The following is a 20233-nucleotide window of genomic DNA, read 5'->3' as shown; positions in this document are numbered from 1 at the left end:
TTCCATTTCTGATATCAGAAATTAAAACTCTCTAGTCTCTACTCAATAACAGATCAACTATTTCCACTCTCTTAGGAAGCCTTAATCATGTAAATCATGTACTCAAAATTAGGAAGACACTTTGCTTTGCAGGAAAATCAAATCAAGCCCCTTCTTATCCTGTGCCTTTGATTGTAGTACGTAATTTACTTCGAGAACATCCACAGCTAATGTTTTTTATCATCCAATTCTTTATCCTGTTCCTTCAAATTATCTGCACCTATTAGAAATATACACTAACAAAATCTATGATTTCTTGTGTAAATAGCCTAGGCTATAGAACCTAAAGTTCAGAGTCGAACTCTAAACAACGATCTTACCTTCTAAAATAAAGGATCGCAATTGAAAACTGGAAATCATGGAGAAATCATCGTATTTCGTGATATAATTGGAGGAATATGAGGAACAAATACTACATCTGGTGAATCAAAAACACAGGGAATTGATAAAGTACAATGCGAGAGAATACCTGAACGAAAAATTGCTTGGAGAGGAGCTACAGAAGCCTCTTTTTAGACGCAATATGTAAGCAATTGCTTCAGGGAATTCCGAAATGGAAGAGTTGGAAAATTGAAACCCTACGAAATCAATGGGAAAAACGAGAGAGAGAGAGAGAGAGAGAGAGAGAGAGAGAGAGAGTTCGAATTTTTTGGCGCGCGCGCCGAAGCGATGGCGCGTCGACTTTTTTTAGGGGTGGGAAAAAAGATGAGGGCCCAAGACCCAGGGTCTACGGCCCAATGGGCCCAGTATCCTGATACAGTCAATTTGGCTTTATTTGATTGAAAATTTTGGGGTAAAAATTAAAAAAAAAAAATCAACAGATCTTTATGATTAAGTGGTTGATTGAAGTAACTTTTAGGAGGGTGTCACCTTTTTTTTTATTTTTTTCCCCTTCACTAGTTACTTAGCAAAAGAGTTTATATGACTATAGTAGAAAAGGGTATTTCTCTCTCTAATTCTCACCAAATCCGACCTCAAATGATTAGATTTAATTTTATCATGAAAATTCCAGCAAAATCTTCCAAATCATCAAAAAATTCTTGGTTATCTGGCTCTGAATCGCAGGTAGGTTTTTTAATTTATAGATTTGTGAAAATCTAAGTCTCAGAGTAACCAAAATATGGGACCAAACTAGATACTACTTTTTGGGCCTAATTTGTGGCTAAGTCGAAGTTCGGCCCAAGGCCTATTCGACAGGCCATTTGGGCTTGGGATTGGGATTGGTCTTGTTAGATCCGAACAGGCCCAATTTTACGTACAATCGTATGGCGTATGGTGAGGCACGAGGCAGATAACAAAAAACGTTTTTTTTAAAAAAAATTTTCAGAAATTCAGAGATCGTTCGTATTCCCAGAAAAATCGAAAAATAAAAAATAAAAAAAACCGTCATTTCGTGTCGTCTCCTACCTGGTCTATCTCTCTTCCGCCTCATCCCCTCTCCGCGATCGCACCAGAAACCCTCGGTCCAATCCCACCCACGAGCTCCCAAACCCTACGATCGCCGTGGAAACCCTGGGAATCGTGGTTCTCTGATCTCCTCCTCGAATGGATCTTCGCGTCGCTTCGAAGCTCCATCTACTAATTTTGGTCTCCTTCCTCTTCCTCAAAGCTAGGGTTTGTTTCGAACCCATTTGATTCGCCTCGTCGATTGCATCATGAAATTTGCCGCTTCTCCCTAATCGGATTCGACTCGTCTCTGGATCTCAATAATCGTTGTTGAATCTGATGCATGTGTTTTTTTTATTTAGGGGGGGAGCACTCGCTCCGTCGTGTTTATTGATGGCGCTTCTCATAAGTATATCCGGAACCAGCAATTGGATGGGGCGGAGGTAAGATTTTGTTGGATTTGCGGCTTTTGTTGACTTCAATCTCGGTGCACTTACATCCCTGAATCGAAACTATGCGTTATTATTTATTGATGCGCATGAAATCAGTTTATGTGAGGCCCTTTACGTGATTTGATATTTGTTTTATTTGGTAGTATATTTACTTGTTATTTTGGTGGATTGTATGATAGAATTGAAGATTTGTGATGCTTAGCAACTTGATCAAGGTCATACAGATTCTATCTTTGGCTTCTCGAAAGTACTTTAGTTTTCTACTTTTTAATGTATGTTGAGGTCAGAATAGATGGTGCTTTAGTCTGAAGCAGTGAATTTCTGACGACAATAATCATTCAAAATTTTGAAGTTTATTTCTGAAGCAACATTTTGGAGAACTTAATTGTTGTTCAGATTATTATATAGATGATGAAATCTGATTATAAATGAAGCATAGTTGACTTATGTTACTGCGTATAAACTTGCTGGCATATGCATAAGCGTCGTGCTTTTCTATCAATTGCTGCTTCTGATAAGAAGTATATTTCATTAGGATGCTATCTCTAGAATTGTACTAGATAAATGTTATATCTGTAAATCAGGCATGGTATCTTCCTATGTATTCAAGGTTGCAAGAAAATTCTCTCTTTTCATTAACATCTACAGTTGTAGTATCAATCTTGAAATTTTTTTTTTTTTTGGTGCATCAACTATATTTTATTTTTATTTTTACAGTGTCGCCACGGTTTGCTGCAGTTTCCCTTTGAAGCTCACATGATTAGATGAACTAATCTTTTGTAATTTTACAGTCCAATTTAATGGCACTAGATGAAGTTGCTGCAACCACATCAGTCTTGCTTGGTTTTGCACCACCTCTTTCTCTTGCTGATGACTCTTCAGCTAAGGTGTTTACTAAATCAGATCTTTCATATTACAATTTTCATTCTTTTTCTCTACAGAAAAAGAGAACTGTTTATTCTTCAGAACTGACAATTTGATGGCATTTGAATAACAGTTAAACAAGGTTCTGCTGCCCAATCCTTTTGATAGGCCACGAGCTGTTTTCATGCTAGAAGTTGATGGAGTTGATGGTATCTTCAATGTTCTAGAGATTTATTAAAAACACGGTTGGTGCTTTCTATTTGTTCACTGGCTTATACTTTTTTTCTGGCTTACAGATACGCTGCTGTCTTCTGAAAAATCTTTCAAAAGTAGGGTTGGGGGAGCAAGTAAAGCTGAAATAAGACTTCCAGGTCAGACATATTTTCCAAAGTGATTCTGATGGACAAGTACTATATGCTTCAATTCGTTTTTTGATCCATTTGATATTGTTAAACATAGGTGAGGATGAGGTTTCTATTGTGCGACTAGATGAATCTCTTGATATCGAGTGCAATGCGGCTTGCCTCGACCAGGAACTCAAGAATCTGGTAGGTTCATTGTTTTTTTAAATCAGAATAAGTTATTGGATATCTTAACCTCCTTAGAGTATACATCTTAATAATAGTGTGTGTGGTATGCAGGCAGATTGGCTGGGCGGATCATATGTTGATGGCGAGATGACCCTTCCCTTGGCTAGTGGAAATGTTCTTAAATTACATGTTTTAAAGGTCCATATTCTCTCTCTCTCTCTCTCTCTCTCTCTCTCTCTCTCTCGCTCGCTCGCCATGTGTGTTCTATGTTGAAAGGATAAAAGCATTTTCTTTTTGTTTGCTTCGATTCCATTTTATGGCCAATTATAAGTTTATAGCAGTTGGAATATAGAAAAGGTGCTTACCAAGGGATTTTTGTTGCTATGACATTTCATTTACATGTGTGAGTTCTGATAACTGACTGGAGAATCTACATGCCTTACAGGAAGCAGACCTGCAATTTGCGTCTAGTCTTGTATCTTTTCTTAGGACCATTAGAAAGGGTGTAGAAATTCATGAAGATTTAGCTGGAAGCATTGTGAACCCTGCAGAATTACTGATTGGCCGATTCACAGGCATTAAGGTGATCAATCTTTGCTCAGATTTTGTCTGGAAATTCGAATTTATGTTTTGTTAATAAAGGGATGCTTATAATTGATTTTATGCTTTTATACTTTCAAGCTAAATGATCCTGCAAGAGGTGGGAAACCCAAGTATAATACCTTGACCTATATTTGAGCAGATATATTAGTGCATAAATCGCATAATTTGCGTACGGCTCTTATTCTTATGTGGCTAAACATACATAATTATTTTTTTTTTTCTGGGAATTCATGTGTCGACCTGCTTTGTGTGGAAATAATGCTGAATTCATCCAAGCTGACTCTTTTTTTATAATTATATTTGAATTAGTGTTGCTAACTAAAGCCTGTTATTAAATGCAACATATCAGTGGCATTCCTCTTTAACTCACTGTCAGAAAGCTATATTCTGCTTATCATATGCTGCTATATGATGAATTTATATAGGCTCTGGAAGAGGAATATGGTTCAGGGAAAATGGTTTCGCTGGGAATGGAAGTATTCCAGACAGTACTTACCAAGTCATTTGATCTACTACAGAACTCATATGGAGGTTGGTGGTTGTTACAACTTTGCTCTGTTCATAGACTGCTTCTACTTGTTGTCATTATAATATTTGCTATAAACCATGTGATAAGCCTGGCTATGGCATGCAAATTTTCTAAATATAATAAAATTATGGAGGCCTTCATGTTTGTATGATCAAAGGAGGTATAATTTTCATGCTAAGCTTTCAGTTAAGAAATTAAGCATAATACTAGCATACACACTTGTTTAATGGCTGGTCTAAGAGATGATCAGATAAAGAATAGGTGACTTCTTTTCTTACTCTCATGCCCTGTTAGGAAGTGAATCAGAAGGGCTTGCTCTCTATCCCTTGTATTTAGTGGTTCGATCCTCTTGAGCTACTACAAAAGAGCTATTTTGTTATATCTCTTTGAGAAGCTCTAACAGCTTTTGCATTAAAATCTCCCACAGCTTTGTGGTGAAGTTGGAACTACAAAACTATTTTGAACGTGAAGAAGCCTGTTTTGGCTTTCTGGGTCTATATAGAAGCTTCTGGGAAAAGCTTGGTACTACTTTTTTGGCAGAGCTCTTCCAAAAGCTGGGCCAAATAGGCGCTCTACGGAACGAAACCTAGCCAAACTCTTTCTCCTTGGTCTTTAACAGAACATCAAAGATTTTCACAAATAGTAATGATACATGCTGAATGGTGACTGTTAACCTTGCTTATGACTCTGAGCACTGAAATTCCAGACATTGATATTTCTTTCCTTTATGATTTGTACTTTGTAGTTTTGTTTGATCAACAAATACCAATTTAGATCTTTTCAAGTAACGAAAAGTTCGTTCTTTGATGCTATTTATATCAAATGGTACATGTTTCTTTTGAGTATTTCCTTTTATTTGCTTTTTTTTTTTTTGCATACTTGCTAGTTTTAGTTATCCTATTAATGATCTTTCACTGGCACAGGGAAAATTGTTGGAGTTGTAATATTCAATAAGGAGCACACTGCACATGTGGGAGCCATGATAGATGTGGTATTTCCTTTGCGTATTTCTCGGTGGTTAGATGAAGTGAGCCAAGCTAATTCAACTGATTCAGTGACACTGGTCAGACGGACTTTGGCCTGGACTACTGGAATTATCCTTCTCGTCTCAACTATCCTTGGGGTGAGCACCATTATACTTTCCCTGTCAGTTGAACTTTCCTTTGCTTTCTAAATTTTGAAATGCACTTCAATGTAGTTTTCTGCTTTGTTCTTACTCTTTTCGTGTAACCGGGCATATGCTGTTAGCTAAGTATATTGCATGGTTAAGTGCTCCTAGGATCAAGTCTTATTGAAGTGATTATTACTGGCATTTTTGTTGTAGTAAGCCATGCTGCATCTTCATTTGTATAGTGCATGTACTATTTCATCGTAGTACTGTTTCAATGGCCACATGGAGGAGTTAAATTCGAGCAATCCATCTCGGAAAAATAAAATATGAAAAGCTGCCAAAAAGTGAGAATTTTACGACAAACAGGTGATTTGAAATTGTTCACTAGGTTGAATATGAACCAGTCCAACAATTTGCATCTATAACCTGTTTAGTAATTACACGTCCAAAACAGGATATCTTACATTCTGCTGATGTTTTGCAAATCTTTTGCAGGTATGCTTGCTAATGAATATGCCACTTACAAGGGACACCCTTCTCTACTCAAATGTCAAGCTCGATTGATTTCGGAGCCAGGGCATAGGGGCTGCCAAAAGGAGATTTTGAACAACATTGTGAAGTTTTCCCAGATTTACCCAGCAAATTAGAATTGATCTATCATATTGTAGACCCAATATTGGCAACTTCAATCATATTTATCTTTAGTGCGGCACACTTATTTGCTGCTTTGTGGATTTTTGTGAAGTGCTGGGATTTGTTTTGCTGGATATCCGGGAAGGAGAAGTCAGACCTCCTAAATAATTGTACACTTTGTACTTTCTTGCTGCAACTGTGTAAGTTATCCGAATTGTTTTTTGGTTGTTTGCAGTGTTTTCGTTCATAGCAGAGTTTGTAGCAAATAAGCACATGACTGATACTTGTTTTTAATGAAATAAAGATAACATTGTACTTCTGAATCAGCTTGCCATGAGCCAAAAATCAGTTGTTCCGACTATAATGCATGGTGAAAATTATTTCAGGAAGCGAAATCCAAGTAGTCCTTTCTGATGTGAGGGAAATAAATTCTGGGATAGTCTATAACAGGAATTGGTGCATGGTAGTCTATGTTGGAAATTAGTGTATAACAAGGAAAGCAAGCGTCGTGTTTTTTAAGTTGCTATCTAACCACCAAGCTGGCCATATTGTTACGGCCAAAAAAGTGCGATCATCTAATCTAAAAATACTAGAGAAGAAAACAAGAAATTTGATCTACAACTAAACTGAGCAGGAAAAGCTATAATGCACTTTTCCGGCAAAGCTCCAACAAATTAAAATATAAAGGCCTAAATTACATCCTGCTATCCAGTTCCAAACCACGCCTTTACCAACTTGTTCTACAAAACCAGTCTTCAAAGCCATCCATCATCAATTGGTGAGCCTTTACCAACTTGTTCTACAAAACCAGTCTTCAAAGCCATCCATCATCAATTGGAGAGTTTGGAACTCTGCTACTTATCCTCTGGGGCCTTCAATCCTCGCCTGGTCCTGCCTTTATCGATCCAACTGTAGTCGGAAGGTATAAGAAAAGGATCGACCTCGTCTCTCGAGTTTTGGCATTTGCTGCTTTCACAGGACTGCACATCAGGGCGTCCTCTCGCCTGCGAGTACCCTGAGCCCGCCGAACCTTCTGCTTCTTTGGCTTTGCAGTCTTGGAAGCACGTCGGACTCGAAGGCGGGGTGGTGAATTCGTCCAATGGCTGTAGCTCTTCGAATTTCGTGAAAGTCACGAGGACTCGGACACCGGGAATTGTAGGGATGGCTATCTGAAAGTTGATAATCGAAACAATGTGGTAAAATTCTCAAAAAAAAGAACAAAAACGTAACGACAATTCTATGTAGGATAATTGGGCGCATAAGTTTTACAAAACCATGTTAGCATTTTCCTGAAAACTATCATGCAAACATTCAAATGCCAAAAATGCTCCAAATTGCTATCTACGATGGCTTCATCAACCAGTTCGAAGCATGCAGTGCGAGCACAATTTGCGAACATCAGAAATATCTTCCAAAGAAAACTTTGACTTGATAACATGCATGCGGAGATAGAAGTAGATCGCAAAACTAAATTGCAAAGTGAAATTTCACCACCCCTGACCCACACTTCTTCGGAGAACGACCATCGTGGCAAATGTTTGGGTTTTGTTGATAAAAAAAAGGCGGTAATAAGAAAGGAAACTTGGTGCTTAATCACCCATCCTCTTCCGAAGGTAGAAAGATTTCCGCCATCGATATTTGGAGATGACAACAAACTGGCATAATAATAATAATAATAATAATAATAATAATAATAATAAGAAAGAAAACCTGGTTCTCAAATGGATGAAGATAACTATTTCACTGGACTGGAAATGTGTCTTGAGGCAGCATGATTACTGATTACCTTGACTGGAAAAGTGTCTTGAGGCAGTTTGGTAGTCAGAAGCTCTCTGAGCCTCCTCACAGCCTTGACCTTGTCTGCTAGGACGTCAAGCAACGGAAGAAGCTCATCCGTTTTCAACGGGAAATCCTGCGACAACCACAATACCGGCGTTACGCCCTTCTTGTACTCGCTTTCATGCTTATTGGATTCTCTCAACGATTTGCCCTCCTTCTTCCTCCTCTGCTGCTGCTCCTGCTTACCGCCTTTTTCCTTCCCTTTCTTCGCATCTTCCATCCCAGACTCATTTTCTTGTGCTTGCCGTTCTCTCGGGCCGACTTCGAGAACTTCTTCGAGTTCCGCGCAGCTTCATGATCGTGATCACCTCCTCCGTTGTAGTTCTCTAAACACTTCTTATTGCTCCTGTTGTTCTCCTTAGAAACTCCATTGGATTCTTCTGAAACCGCAACACTCCTACTCACACAACCCCCATCATTCACACCATCAGAAGAATCATCAACCGCATTCCCCCTATTCACCGCCGAATCCTGCGGCGTCTTCTCCTTGTTTTCTACTGCAGAGGGCCTTTTGCGAGGCCTTGTGAGCGGGACTCTCCTCGTCTTCACGGTCGCCGCCACATGAAGCATATCGTAGGCCTTCGCCTTCCAATTCCCGACCACCTCCGTGCGCTGCTGTCGCCGCCAGTTCAAGTGCGGCACTAGCTTCGCCCGCGTGACGTCGATCCCCGTTCGGCACATGGTGGTCCGCCGCATCGTCGCCAGCTCGCGGGCGACCTCGGCCTCGGTGGGCCTCTCCCCGGCCCCCGCCAGGGCGTCGGCGATCTTCTTCTCATCGTGCCAGAGGACGATCAGAGATCCGGGAGCGAGCGGGCGCCCGGATTCTCCGGCGGAGGGCGAGCCCTCGCCGAAGAAGAGGAAGGTCTGATCCGAGCGCTGGATCAGGAACCCGTCGAAGCCGGCGAGGGTCGTGTCGGCGCGCAGGTTGGGGCCGCGCTTCCAGATGCGGTAGGTGTCGGAGGGGGCGAAGCGGCCGAGGAAGGGGACGACGGAGCTCTCGAAGCGGAAGGTGATCTCCATGTAGAAGTCGCGGACGCGGGCGAGGGAGGCGACGATGCTGGGGAGGCGGCGGCGCCACCTGGCCCAGGCGAAGGGCCGGTGGTGGCCGGCGATGGCCGCGGCGGCGGCGCCGGCGTCGGCGCCGGCGTACACTGCCTCCTGGAGGCCCGACCAACCGCGCTCGTTCTGGAGGGACCAGTCAGCCCCGGCCGCGGCGAGGATCTCAGCGGCGGCCGCGTCGCGGAGGCGCACGGCGAGGTGGAGCGGGGTCTCGCGGCCGGGGACGTCGCGGCGGTCGATGGCGGCGGAGACGGCCTCGGCGGCGATCTCGGCGGCGAGGGACTCCTCCTCGGTGGCGACTTCACCGGCGCCGGCCAGGCTGGGGAGGCCGGAGACGAGGCGGCGGAGCGCGGCGTAGTCGCGCCGCGCCACCGCGAGGTGCGCGGGGCTGTGCGCGTACGCGGAGAGGTCGAGGTTCAGATCCTCCGCCATTGCTGTCATCCAGATCTCTTCGCTCGATCGAGTAGCACTGACGCCGAAGAGATCGTCTTCTAGGGTTTTGCGACGAGATCGCCAAAACTCTAGCCATGTAGATCGGATGGACACAAAGATAAAACGTAGGGAGAGAGAGAGAGAGATAGAGTCTGATTAGAGTACCCAAGTACCCACGTAACGAACACCTCGCTCTGGAATGTTTGTTACATCCCTACGCAGTTAAAAAACCTTCTCTTTCGGGAGAATTACGATAATGCCATTCTCTTTCCCGGGAAACGTATTTGTTAAGAAGTTCTTTAAACAGTTTTACGGATGATCACAAATCTGCTCATTCAAGTTTGAACTAAATAAATTATAACTTGTTGATTTTATATTCGGAGTTTTAGATTTAAACAATTTACACGCTATCAACTTAACACAGAATAAATATATTTAGTTAATAAATATTTCAAAACTAAGTTTATGTGATTATTATTTTGTATGATTAGATAGGCAATTTTTATCTAATGGTTTTGACCTTTTAGATTAGACTCTGAGTGCTTCAATTGGGTCCCTATCTACTATCTACGCCAAAAAGGTAGTAAACGCTGTTTGTGAGTCCAGTAAATGAGAATGTTCAGATACGTACACATGCAAGACCAGATTCAAATTTTGATTCTACTATGTTAGCATACCTGCAACTTTACAACTTATAAAAATAAATATAAATATAAATATATTTTATATATCAAGAGCCAAGACACGTGCGTCTATTATTATGCATTAATAAAAGCGGAGAGTGAGGGGAAGTTATTTAGTGCTTATCATTGGTTTGCTGTGGATCTCTTGGAATCCCCGAATATAAAAATCAGTTATTCTGATTGTTGATTAATTTTCTAATTTAGATGCATGGCTCTATGATAAAAGGGATAATGTAGGTAGTATAAGATTTAATAAATAGATAGAAGGACAATGAAGAGGCAACAAGCAAAATCGTTGTGGGCTCTAACCAGGCCAACTTTTAGTGGATCAACCGACCATCTCCCGTGCAAGTGGTAAAGGGTTTGGTCGTTGGTACCTGAGGTTTCAAGTTTGAATTCTAGTTAATTCATATTTTCAGCTAAATTTATTTTTAAAAGAAATAAACGAAGCCGATATCATGCTACCTTTCTCTAAAAAAAAAAAAAAAAAAAAACCTTTTAGTGGATCAAATTCGAAACTTTTTGGCTCTCCTGTCCTTACCCAGGCCTTGACCTCGATTCGGCCCATTTGGCCCAGCCATGTCCAGCACCATTGGGCCCTCGGTCTTGAAGCTTCTAGAATATGGTATATACCCACGAGCCCAAATTTTCCATCTCACACTCACGCACACCAAAGAAAAAGAAAAAAAATTATTAATTCTATAATATTTAGAGGCTTATATGAACCATCCCGTACATGCTTCTTCCCGAGCAATAAGAGCTTCCTCTGTAGCATCGTCAGCAATGGCTTCCCTTCTACCACCATCGTCTATTCTCTCTAATTCTTCGTCTCCATCTTCGTCTCCCTCTTCTCGTCTCCCTCTCCTCTCCTCGGCCTCGAGAACCCTCCGCCTTCGCCTCAATCGCCGCCGCGAGTTTAGGCGGGGGCAAACGCGTCTCGGTCGCGCGGCGGCGTTGGATGAATCCCCCGTCCTCGATCCCCCGCCCAATTTCCAAGATACGGATTCGGAGATCGTGACCTCTTTGAAGTTTAAGTTGTTGGTGAGTGTTCCTTGCAAAATTAGGGTTTTGATTCTCCCTACTGATTCTGGTCCCAATTGTAGAAGTAGGCTCGGGATTTGTTTAACCTATGGAGATTTGGTTTAGTGCCAATTTGACTCGCAACTGGATTCAGTAGTCCATGCATGAAATTCCTATTATTCCATAATTGATTGTACTGCTATTATTGTGTAGTAACTTTGCACTATAACTTGTACTAAAAGCTATCCGCAAACTTGTTTTATCCATGTCCTTTTTCGGATGCATAAATAATTGTTCGCTATATCTCTTTTATTGACTCAAAGGTCACATGATAAATGGTTGATTGGGAGTATGAGATGATGATGTCTACAACCGCACAATGTATATGGGCCTTTGTATTTTCCCCAGAAAATGATAGATTAACGGAACTACTATCCCAAAAACAAGGAACAAACGAGATCTCATAATAGCTAATAAATCGAATTACTAGGTTGTGATAGAGCAAACTAAAATAAAAATAAAAATAAAACCGCACCACCAATGTAATCGGTGACTTGCTCCACCATCCAAAAGGCTCTAATTGAAAGGAAATTATCAAACTCTGCTATCTGTGAAGTGCCAGGAAACAGTAGTTTATCAAATGTAGAAGAGCTCCATCCTTCTTATACTGTGCATGCTTCTGGTTAAAAGTTGAGCCATGGGTTACAAGATTCAGCTTTGGAAATTGAAAAACTTAAAGAGCAATATGCATGTGCTTTTAGGGCATGTTTTGTTCAAGAGTGGAATTGGAATGGATAATAGAATGGGAATAAATTGGAATGGTAATTGGATTGTCCCACTCCCCCAAGACGTTTGGTTCATTTCTGGATTGAAAATCGGAATGAATTATTCCTATTTCACTATTTGGTTGATACAAAGTAAATAAATAATAGAATAACATAATATTAATTTTACTTTTAAATATGATTTTATAAAATTATCTAAAATTTATAAAAATAAATAATACTACTCTCAAGTTAGAGCTATGCCAAAAAAAAAGGAATTTATTTTAAAAATTTTTATGCAAGAAATTAAAAAAAAGTGCATAAATTTTTTTGAATAAAATTATAATAAAAAATAATATATCACTTTTTTTTTTTTAATGATGAGAAAAGAGAGAAGAGACCGGTATAGAAAGAGAAATGGTGGATAAGATGAAGAAACGTTGGGCTGGGCTTGAGGAAGAGGTGAGTGTGGACTTAGAATTGAAACTTCAATCCGGGCTTGGAGGCCGGAATCAATTTGTAAGCTAATGGACCATTCCCATTCCGATTCGGAATGGGAGTCCCAACCTGATTCGTGTGAACCAAATAAAATTAGAAGGATTTGATCAAACTGATTCCTATTCCATATCCAAAATGTACGAACCAAACATGCCCTTAGTGTAGTTACTATTATAGAGATGCCCTTGAGTAGCAATGTATTCTTGAAGGAAGTAGTTTTCATTACTAAGATTGGTCTTACCAAGAATTCGCCGTATTGAAAATGTTTGTTCCTAAGACCCTCGAATGATCTGTTGCAGAGTGCTGTTTCTGGGCTGAACAGAGGCCTCGCAGCCAGTGAAGAAGATCTAAGAAGAGCAGAATCCGCAGCGAAGGAGATCGAGGCTGTTGGAGGTGCTGTAGATCTCACCAAGGACTTAGACAAACTTCAAGGAAGGTGGAAACTTATTTATAGCAGTGCTTTCTCCTCCCGCACTCTTGGTGGAAGCCGACCCGGACCACCTATCGGTCGGCTGCTTCCTATAACTCTTGGACAGGTAGATTGACTTTAAAAGAGTTTGAATTTCAACTCGAACAATAATGAAACTCTTGTGTTTATATGAATGCTATTAAGACTCTGAATTTCCTTTGAACAGGTTTTTCAGAGGATTGATGTTGTTAGTAAAGATTTTGATAATATAGTTGAGCTTCAGTTTGGCACTCCGTGGCCACTTCCGCCTGCGGAAGCGACAGCTACATTAGCCCATAAGTTTGAACTGATAGGTCAGTTTGCCCCCCACCCAGTTTAGCCACTCGATTGTTCGATGGTGTATCTATCTTTATATCCTATCATCTCTTGAAATTTGCATGAAATTTTCATTTGATGGGGCTAAAGTTTCTGGCATAACTTCTTTTAGGGGCTTCGAAGATAAAGATAACATTTCAGAAAACTACAGTTAAGCCTACAGGGAGCTTCTCACAATTGCCACCGCTCGAAATTCCCAGGCTTCCAGATGTTCTCAGGTCTCCTTCCAACACCGGAAGTGGCGAATTTGAAGTGACATATCTTGATTCCGACACTCGCATAACTCGGGGAGATAGAGGGGAATTGAGGGTGTTTGTTATCTCATGAACCCTGAAAACCCTCAGTGCAATTATACACTTGGCTATCCTTTTCTACTGAAATCATCTAGCAGCAAGATTATAATTATAAATAGGGAAAATTTCACCAGTACGGCCGTACCCTTCTTGGAGGTCATTAGACCCCTCTAAAATTGAAAATATCATCAATACCCTTCTAAATATTGAAAATACTCGTGAATGCCCTTTAGGTAGAAAATCCAGGAAAAATACCATCCATTATTTTTTAAATGTCAATTTTGCCCCTAATATCAATTTAACAAAGAATAAAAATTTAAAGTTATTTAAATGAGTGGTTCTAAATTTTGAACTGTATATTAATTGAACTTTACTTTTTAAAATTTTTAATAAAATATTTATAATTTACTAAATATAAAATGTTCCTTTTTAATTTTTTCGCTATGAAATTATATAGTTTATCATAATATATAACTGTCAATATTAATATTCATGTTACCTCAAGAGTTAATTATTTATTAATTCTATTTAAATATAATAATTTACAAACATTACACAAAAAAAAAATTAGATAGCCAAAATTCTTGATAGTGTCAATTGACATTCATATAGAATGTATTTCCTACAATAAAATAAAAGTGCGTAAAATTTCTTTCACCTATAGGCCATTTGAACAATCCTTTTAATTTTAATAGACCTATAGGTGAGGGGTCTCCGTACACTTTTACTCACCAACAATTAGGGGTAGAAAAGTTATTTTATTTTATAAAAATTTACAAAAGCAAATAGAGGGTGATGGAAGGATATTCATGATAGTTTATGAAGTTTGAGAAGGCATTGATGATATTTCAAAATTTTGAAAGGTATCTATGATATTTTTAAATTTTACAAGGGTAGTCATGAAATTGCCCCTTATAAATATGTTTCCGCCCATGTTTTTTTATCCAAATTGTTGTAATTGATACCCGGTGAAAGTTTTCATGGCCAGCAGATACGAATATTCAAAGAGAAAATATTATATTTCTAGTAAAAAATAATAGTCCCTTCTAATAGCTACTGGTGAATATTTCTTGTTTCATTTATGCAGCATATTGAATGTCTCTAAGATGATAAATTAGATCTTTAAATGAAAAGACTATTGCTCATTCCATCGATATTCATCTCATCCTAATTTACATTTTAATATAATTATAATTATAATTTTTTGGACCCGCCTTTGATCTCTCGGGATCCGCTTTCGCGGAAGGGCCCGCGTTGTCGCACGGAGATTCGTATGCGGGCGCTGAATCCGCCGACCACATTCCCTCATTACCTTACCTGTAAAAAACGGACGGTAGATCTGCTCCCGCATAGGATGATTCCCTTTACTGTGTATTTCCCGTTTCGTCCTCCCAGTTGCCTTTAGTGCGCTCCGGGAGAAATAGCCGTTACGCCTTCCAACGGCTATATTCATTTCAAATTCCGAACAAACCCCCTTCGTCTCTCTCTCTCTCTAGTCTCTACATCGTCGTCTCTTTCCATTTCCTGTTCCCTAGCAAAAATCATAGAATAGAAACCCTAATCAAAACCTTTCTCATTCCCTTTCCCAGCTTTTTTCTCAAATAGTCCTTCAGGATCATTCTTCCCTTCGCCTCAAATTCACCATTTCTCTTTCTCTCACAAGCACTTCTTTCTCCTCCATTCTCTCCAAGAATCTCGCTCGAGCTTCAAAGAGAATTTCGGAAGCTAATCATTTCCCCCAAACCCTGATCAAAACCTTACTTCCTTTCTGGGTTTCCCTCCAATGGCTCCCACGCCGTCTCCGAGACCAGCACACGGCCACCAAACCCCATTAAAGACCCCGCCTTCGAAGCACCGCCTCCATTTCCCCAACCCGAAGAACAACGCCCACCCGTCGCCATGCCCTCTCTCGGCTATCAAAGAGGCGGTTCCGACCGAACACCCCGTCGAAGTCATCGGCCGCGTCAGAGATTTCCCGGATCGGAAGGAGAAACCGGCGTCTGCCCTCGAGATCCCTCAAGGCGGGCACTCAATTAGGGTTCGGACCGACATCGGCTACCGGGATTTCAGCCTTGATGGGGTTTCTGTCTCCGAGGATGAAGATCTTGAGGCGTTTTATAGGAGATTCGTGGAAAAGAGGATCGAGGGTGTGAGATTGGGCGCAAAGTGCACCATCATGATGTACGGTCCAACCGGCGCCGGTAAGAGCCACACGATGTTCGGGTGCTCAAAAGAGCCGGGGATCGTGTACAGAGCTCTCAAGGATATACTAGGGGAGGGAGACCGAGAGGCCGGTGTGGATGATGCGGGTTTTGGGCTTGGTCTCTTTGTACAAGTTGCGGTTTTGGAGATTTACAATGAGGAGATATATGATCTTCTCTCCGGTAATATGAATGCCGGAGGAGTGAGCATGGGGCCTCCGAAAGGGAATACTACTAAGGTACTTCTTCATTCGCTTTCTTGGCATCTTGATTAGACCATTTTGCTTAATTCTGTGAGATTTATGTTCTAAATTTGAGGATTTTTGGTACTAGTAGTTATCACTCTGGTATTAGTTAGTGATTCAAAGCTGGGAATATGAGGAACTAATCACATTCTTCTTTCCTATTTCTTTCCAATTTGTCTCTATTGATTCTATTAAGAATGCCATAGTTAGTTACTGAAGAATCATCATAATGAGTTTCAAACTATTGGATTTGGGACCGCACAGGTTAGACTAGAAGTGATGGGAAAAAAGGCGAAGAATGCAACCTATATATCTGGAAATGAAGCTGGGAAGATATCGAGAGAAGTTGCCAAGGTGGAGAAGCGGCGGATTGTTAAGAGCACCCTTTGTAACGAAAGAAGCTCGCGGAGCCACTGCTTGGTTTGTCGCACTTACATGTTTCTTTTCTTTTCTTTTATGAATTTTTTTTAGATCAACTTTCCAATTTTCATGTTTCAAAAAAAAAAAAAAATCTGATTTTCATTATACGCGATGGCCATTTACAGATAATTTTGGATGTCCCTTCGGTGGGTGGAAGGCTCATGCTTGTTGATATGGCTGGTTCTGAGAACATAGAAGCTGCTGGCCAAACTGGACTCGAAGCGAAAATGCAGGTGAATTTTATCTTTTCATTACGCAAATAGCTAATAAATGGGTCTACAAGCTTCATAGACAATATATTCTCTTATTTTGCTAGTTCCTCTATGTTCTTCAGACACTGTTGCTCTTGTTTTTTTGAATTTCATCTCTTTAAGTCACAGAGTGTTTCATTTGCTTCAATTTGATGGAGCAACACCAGTGTGATGAATAAGATAAAGTTTGGCAGTTATAGATGACGGGCCAGATCTTTTGATTCGATAAAAAAAATCTGCCCAACTATAATTAGAACTCGTGTTATCTTTACAATTAATCTGTTGCAGACAGCGAAAATAAATCAAGGAAATACAGCTCTGAAGAGAGTCGTCGAATCCATTGCAAATGGTGATTCTCATGTTCCCTTCAGGGATAGCAAACTTACAATGCTTTTACAGGTAATCTTTCTTAAAATAATATGACTTCTACAAAAAAAAAAAAAAGAGTTCCCTTTTTAACGTGTAATAGGAAAAGGATGACCCAAGTGCTTTCATATTTTCTTGGAATTTTCAGGATTCTTTCGAGGATGATAAGTCAAAAATTTTGATGATTCTATGTGCAAGCCCCGATCCTAAAGAGCTGCATAAGACAATATCTACTCTTGAGTATGGAGCTAAAGCAAAGTGCATCGTCCGTGCCGCCCACATGCCGACTCCAAAGGGAAAAATGAACTTTGAGGAGCCATCTGTACATTTAAATGCAAGAATAGCAGCAATGAATCAGTTCATTTATAAGCTGCAAATGGAAAATAAACTTAAAGAGAGAGAGCGAGATGAAGCCCAAAAAGAACTATTGCATAAAGAGGAAGAAGCCGCACAATTAAGGGCTAAGATTAGACAGATAGAAGGTAAAGGAGTGGCAGTGAAAGAAGAAGAGATCAATTCAAAAGTTATTGAGAGAACCAAGACATTGAGACTTGAGTTGATGAAAATGGAAGAGAAGATGCTTCAACAACAAGAGGAGCTCAATATACTTAAGCGGCGCTTGCATGAAGTTGAATATGAAAGAAGCAATGTTAGTGACTGTGCACTAAACGAAGACCTAGAGGCAGGAAGGTTTATGAAGAAGTTGTCGGAAGTTTGTGCAGGAGACCAGGGAATGGTGAAATCTATGGAGTTGGATTTTGGCGACCAACCAGCTATTCAAGATGTGAAAGAGATAAAGGTAGACCTTCGCCAGTCGCCTTCTAATAACTGGAGTTCTTGTAATATTTGTATGGAAGAGGGGGCTGATGCTGATTTTGTGAGATTCCCTGATAAGGCGGTTTTGAGTACTGTTTTTGAGGACGATGAAGAAGGAGAAGAGAGAGAAAGTGCTGAGTTTGACTATGAGGTTGATAAGGAAGTTGTAGAAGAAAACTCAGAACGATTTAGGAAGAATGTTGACTGGGATTCTGATATTTATTTGCAAAAGCAAGTTGAACCTCTGATCGACTCTACTGCTACGAGAAAAACACGAATTCAGAATATTTTCAGGCTTTGCGGGAACCATCGGGAAGTTGCTCAACAGGTCAAAGTCCAAACTCCTACTAAGCAAAGATATGGTGATGAAAATGTGCAGCCATGTACCCTTGAAGTTGAGAAATTAGAATTCAGGCCACCAAATGGTCTTATTTCTGATGTGAAAAAAACTGATAGCCCAGTTTCTTCACTGCATGCACCACTTGTGTTGCTTAATATGGTTGATAAGCAGAAATCAGCAGAATCGGAATTAATTAAAAGACATGCTTTTTCAGAGAAATCTGAAGATTTTGAGGAGAACATCAGGAATGGGGAAGGGGAGACAGAAGGGTTGATGGATGTTTATGTAAAGTGGGAGGCATCCAAAGAATGTCCAGGAAATCTTATAAAAAAGGTGAAATTGTTAAAGAGCTCGAGCCTCTCTGATCTGAGGAAACTTATTGAGATGCACTTTGAGGAAGAAAATAACAAGCAACCTTTCACTTTTCTGTTGCTTGGGGTATGTATCCCTTCCTGCTAGATATATCTTATCACCATCTTATTCGAAAGTTATTTGATTTTCAGTTTATTTCAACTCTTCATTTTTTAGTTCTGTCGGAGTTTCAACCGACTTTCATGATCCAGATGTAAACTGTACTAAATGTTTATAGGTTTAGTAAAAATATTTTCCAATGGAAAGTTTAGTTTGTGCCAATGTGCTTTCTCCACACCATCCTATGTTTTGAGAGAAAATTTACTAACAGAGTTGTTGTTTGCCATTGCAGGATCCCACAGGAAATCCAGTCGCCAAGGAAAATGAAGCAGCAACACAAGTTAGCAGACTACCCATCTGCAACAACCAGCTGAACGGTCACCTCGCCTCTTTGCGGTCGGCTAAGAAGGCGGTTCAAAGGCCGAATCACATACCATTTAGCTCATTGGAGAATATTGGTGTGAACTCTCAACATCCTGATGGCCTTTCACCGAAAGTTTCTCAGATCAACACAAACTATCTGACGGAATTAAGCGTATAAGGTTGAACACTACCCTATATTGTTCTTATGAATGCTTGTCCATTGCTTTATGGCCATGCGTGCATGTTTTGTGTACTATATCTTTTGCATGTTCTTCTGAAGAACTCAAGAGATATTTGACTCATCCATGTAATGTGATCCTTGCAAGGGATGCATTCGTTGTATCATTTACGTATAACTTTGCTGAAATTTAGTTTTCCTCTTTGCATGTTGTAACTTTATCTGATCTCAGACATTTTAATAAACTGAAGTGTGCCTGTGGATATTTTCAACCGCACTAGTGCTTAGGTATATTGAAGTAGCTGGGATGACTAGGTGAGAAACACTTAATAGTAACAACTTTTTTAGCAACTCTGCTGCAGGAGATCAGCAAGATTTATGAATAAATAGCAACAATCTTCAAATATGCTTACAACAGTACCTTTCTTTTTTTCCTTTTCGTTGAGCCAATGAATATTTGGTTGATTTAAACAAATCAACTATATGTCATCTTAGTGAAGACTAAGTAGTCATTACTCTCTTGGTGATCATTTTATGACAGTATTACCCAGTCAATTAATCATGGGAGAAGTAAAAGGATCTTCTTGAATACTTTTTTTATTTGCTTACATTTGTCAAAGTATGAGAAAGCCGTGCTCCGATGTTGACCTGTGGGCCACGCTTGACATGCTTTTAATCTCCGGTATCTTTTGTATCATCTTTGATTAATAACTTCCAAATTCTACGTCCCACTTTATAATTTGCTTGAGGTTCCATGATTCAATTGGCTAATCCAGTGAAATTAAATCAGGAGCGAGGGAAGAACAAAAATTGCCCTTGAGGTTGTCTCCCAAAAAGGCAACCTAGCCTTAACTGATGATGTTCCCTAAGCTTCTTTTGCGAGTATAGCGAACTTACCATGCTTGTGAAATCCATGTGTTGGGTTGGCAGAAAACTACAAATGAATACAACCATGAGTTCGGTTTGTCGATCTAACTTTGAATGAGTCGGTTGCAGTCCTGCTTAGCTGTAGTTTTCTGTTTTTCTTGGTTAGTTTAATCATGTAAACATAGTCTAGTGGTATTAGAAAAAACTGATGGCAATAAGGATGAGTATGCTGTCGCAATCTGAGGGTTATTTACAT

At 40.1% G+C, this 20233-nt stretch overlaps 3 protein-coding genes and 1 pseudogene across 4 annotated transcripts; 3 read left to right on the top strand and 1 right to left on the bottom strand.

Moving 5' to 3' along the window:
• On the top strand, positions 1418 to 6394 carry LOC109729079. The gene is made up of 11 exons (XM_020259733.1): positions 1418 to 1653; positions 1788 to 1868; positions 2669 to 2764; positions 2875 to 2950; positions 3038 to 3112; positions 3201 to 3289; positions 3383 to 3469; positions 3717 to 3854; positions 4300 to 4405; positions 5327 to 5526; positions 6010 to 6394. The coding sequence occupies exons 1-11, from the start codon at positions 1585 to 1587 to the stop codon at positions 6076 to 6078; spliced, it is 1086 nt and encodes a 361-aa protein (XP_020115322.1). The 5' UTR covers positions 1418 to 1584; the 3' UTR covers positions 6079 to 6394.
• On the bottom strand, positions 6542 to 9477 carry LOC109703745 (annotated as a pseudogene).
• Positions 10865 to 13603, top strand: LOC109728939 (probable plastid-lipid-associated protein 6, chloroplastic). Of its 2 annotated transcripts, none has more exons than XM_020259497.1 (4): positions 10865 to 11201; positions 12742 to 12978; positions 13078 to 13224; positions 13339 to 13498. In XM_020259497.1, exons 1-4 carry the CDS (start codon positions 10881 to 10883, stop codon positions 13351 to 13353), a joined length of 720 nt encoding a protein of 239 aa, XP_020115086.1. In that variant the 5' UTR covers positions 10865 to 10880; the 3' UTR covers positions 13354 to 13498. The 2 variants fall into 2 exon arrangements, with proteins under 2 accessions (XP_020115086.1, XP_020115085.1); XM_020259496.1 differs by having other exon boundaries at positions 10869 to 11201; positions 13078 to 13204; positions 13339 to 13603.
• LOC109703625 (kinesin-like protein KIN-10A) lies at positions 14267 to 19382 on the top strand. The gene is made up of 6 exons (XM_020224320.1): positions 14267 to 15959; positions 16230 to 16385; positions 16511 to 16618; positions 16925 to 17035; positions 17151 to 18596; positions 18862 to 19382. Exons 1-6 carry the CDS (start codon positions 15303 to 15305, stop codon positions 19108 to 19110), a joined length of 2727 nt encoding a protein of 908 aa, XP_020079909.1. The 5' UTR covers positions 14267 to 15302; the 3' UTR covers positions 19111 to 19382.

Source organism: Ananas comosus, linkage group 25 (assembly GCF_001540865.1).
Source record: "Ananas comosus cultivar F153 linkage group 25, ASM154086v1, whole genome shotgun sequence".
NCBI classification, from domain to species: domain Eukaryota; kingdom Viridiplantae; phylum Streptophyta; class Magnoliopsida; order Poales; family Bromeliaceae; genus Ananas; species Ananas comosus.
Note: the sequence above shows the minus strand (reverse complement) of the source record. Positions and strands in the feature narration are given on the sequence as shown.

Coding starts and splice junctions, on each gene's coding strand:
- LOC109728939 (XM_020259496.1), top strand. CDS start 10,881: ATGAACCATCCCGTACATGCTTCTTCCCGAGCAATAAGAGCTTCCTCT. Junction 12,979..13,077: donor TTCCTATAACTCTTGGACAG/GTAGATTGACTT, acceptor TCCTTTGAACAG/GTTTTTCAGAGGATTGATGT. Junction 13,205..13,338: donor CCATAAGTTTGAACTGATAG/GTCAGTTTGCCC, acceptor AACTTCTTTTAG/GGGCTTCGAAGATAAAGATA.
- LOC109703625 (XM_020224320.1), top strand. CDS start 15,303: ATGGCTCCCACGCCGTCTCCGAGACCAGCACACGGCCACCAAACCCCA. Junction 15,960..16,229: donor CGAAAGGGAATACTACTAAG/GTACTTCTTCAT, acceptor GGGACCGCACAG/GTTAGACTAGAAGTGATGGG. Junction 16,386..16,510: donor GCTCGCGGAGCCACTGCTTG/GTTTGTCGCACT, acceptor GGCCATTTACAG/ATAATTTTGGATGTCCCTTC.
- LOC109729079 (XM_020259733.1), top strand. CDS start 1,585: ATGGATCTTCGCGTCGCTTCGAAGCTCCATCTACTAATTTTGGTCTCC. Junction 2,951..3,037: donor AGAAGTTGATGGAGTTGATG/GTATCTTCAATG, acceptor TCTGGCTTACAG/ATACGCTGCTGTCTTCTGAA. Junction 5,527..6,009: donor TCGTCTCAACTATCCTTGGG/GTGAGCACCATT, acceptor AATCTTTTGCAG/GTATGCTTGCTAATGAATAT.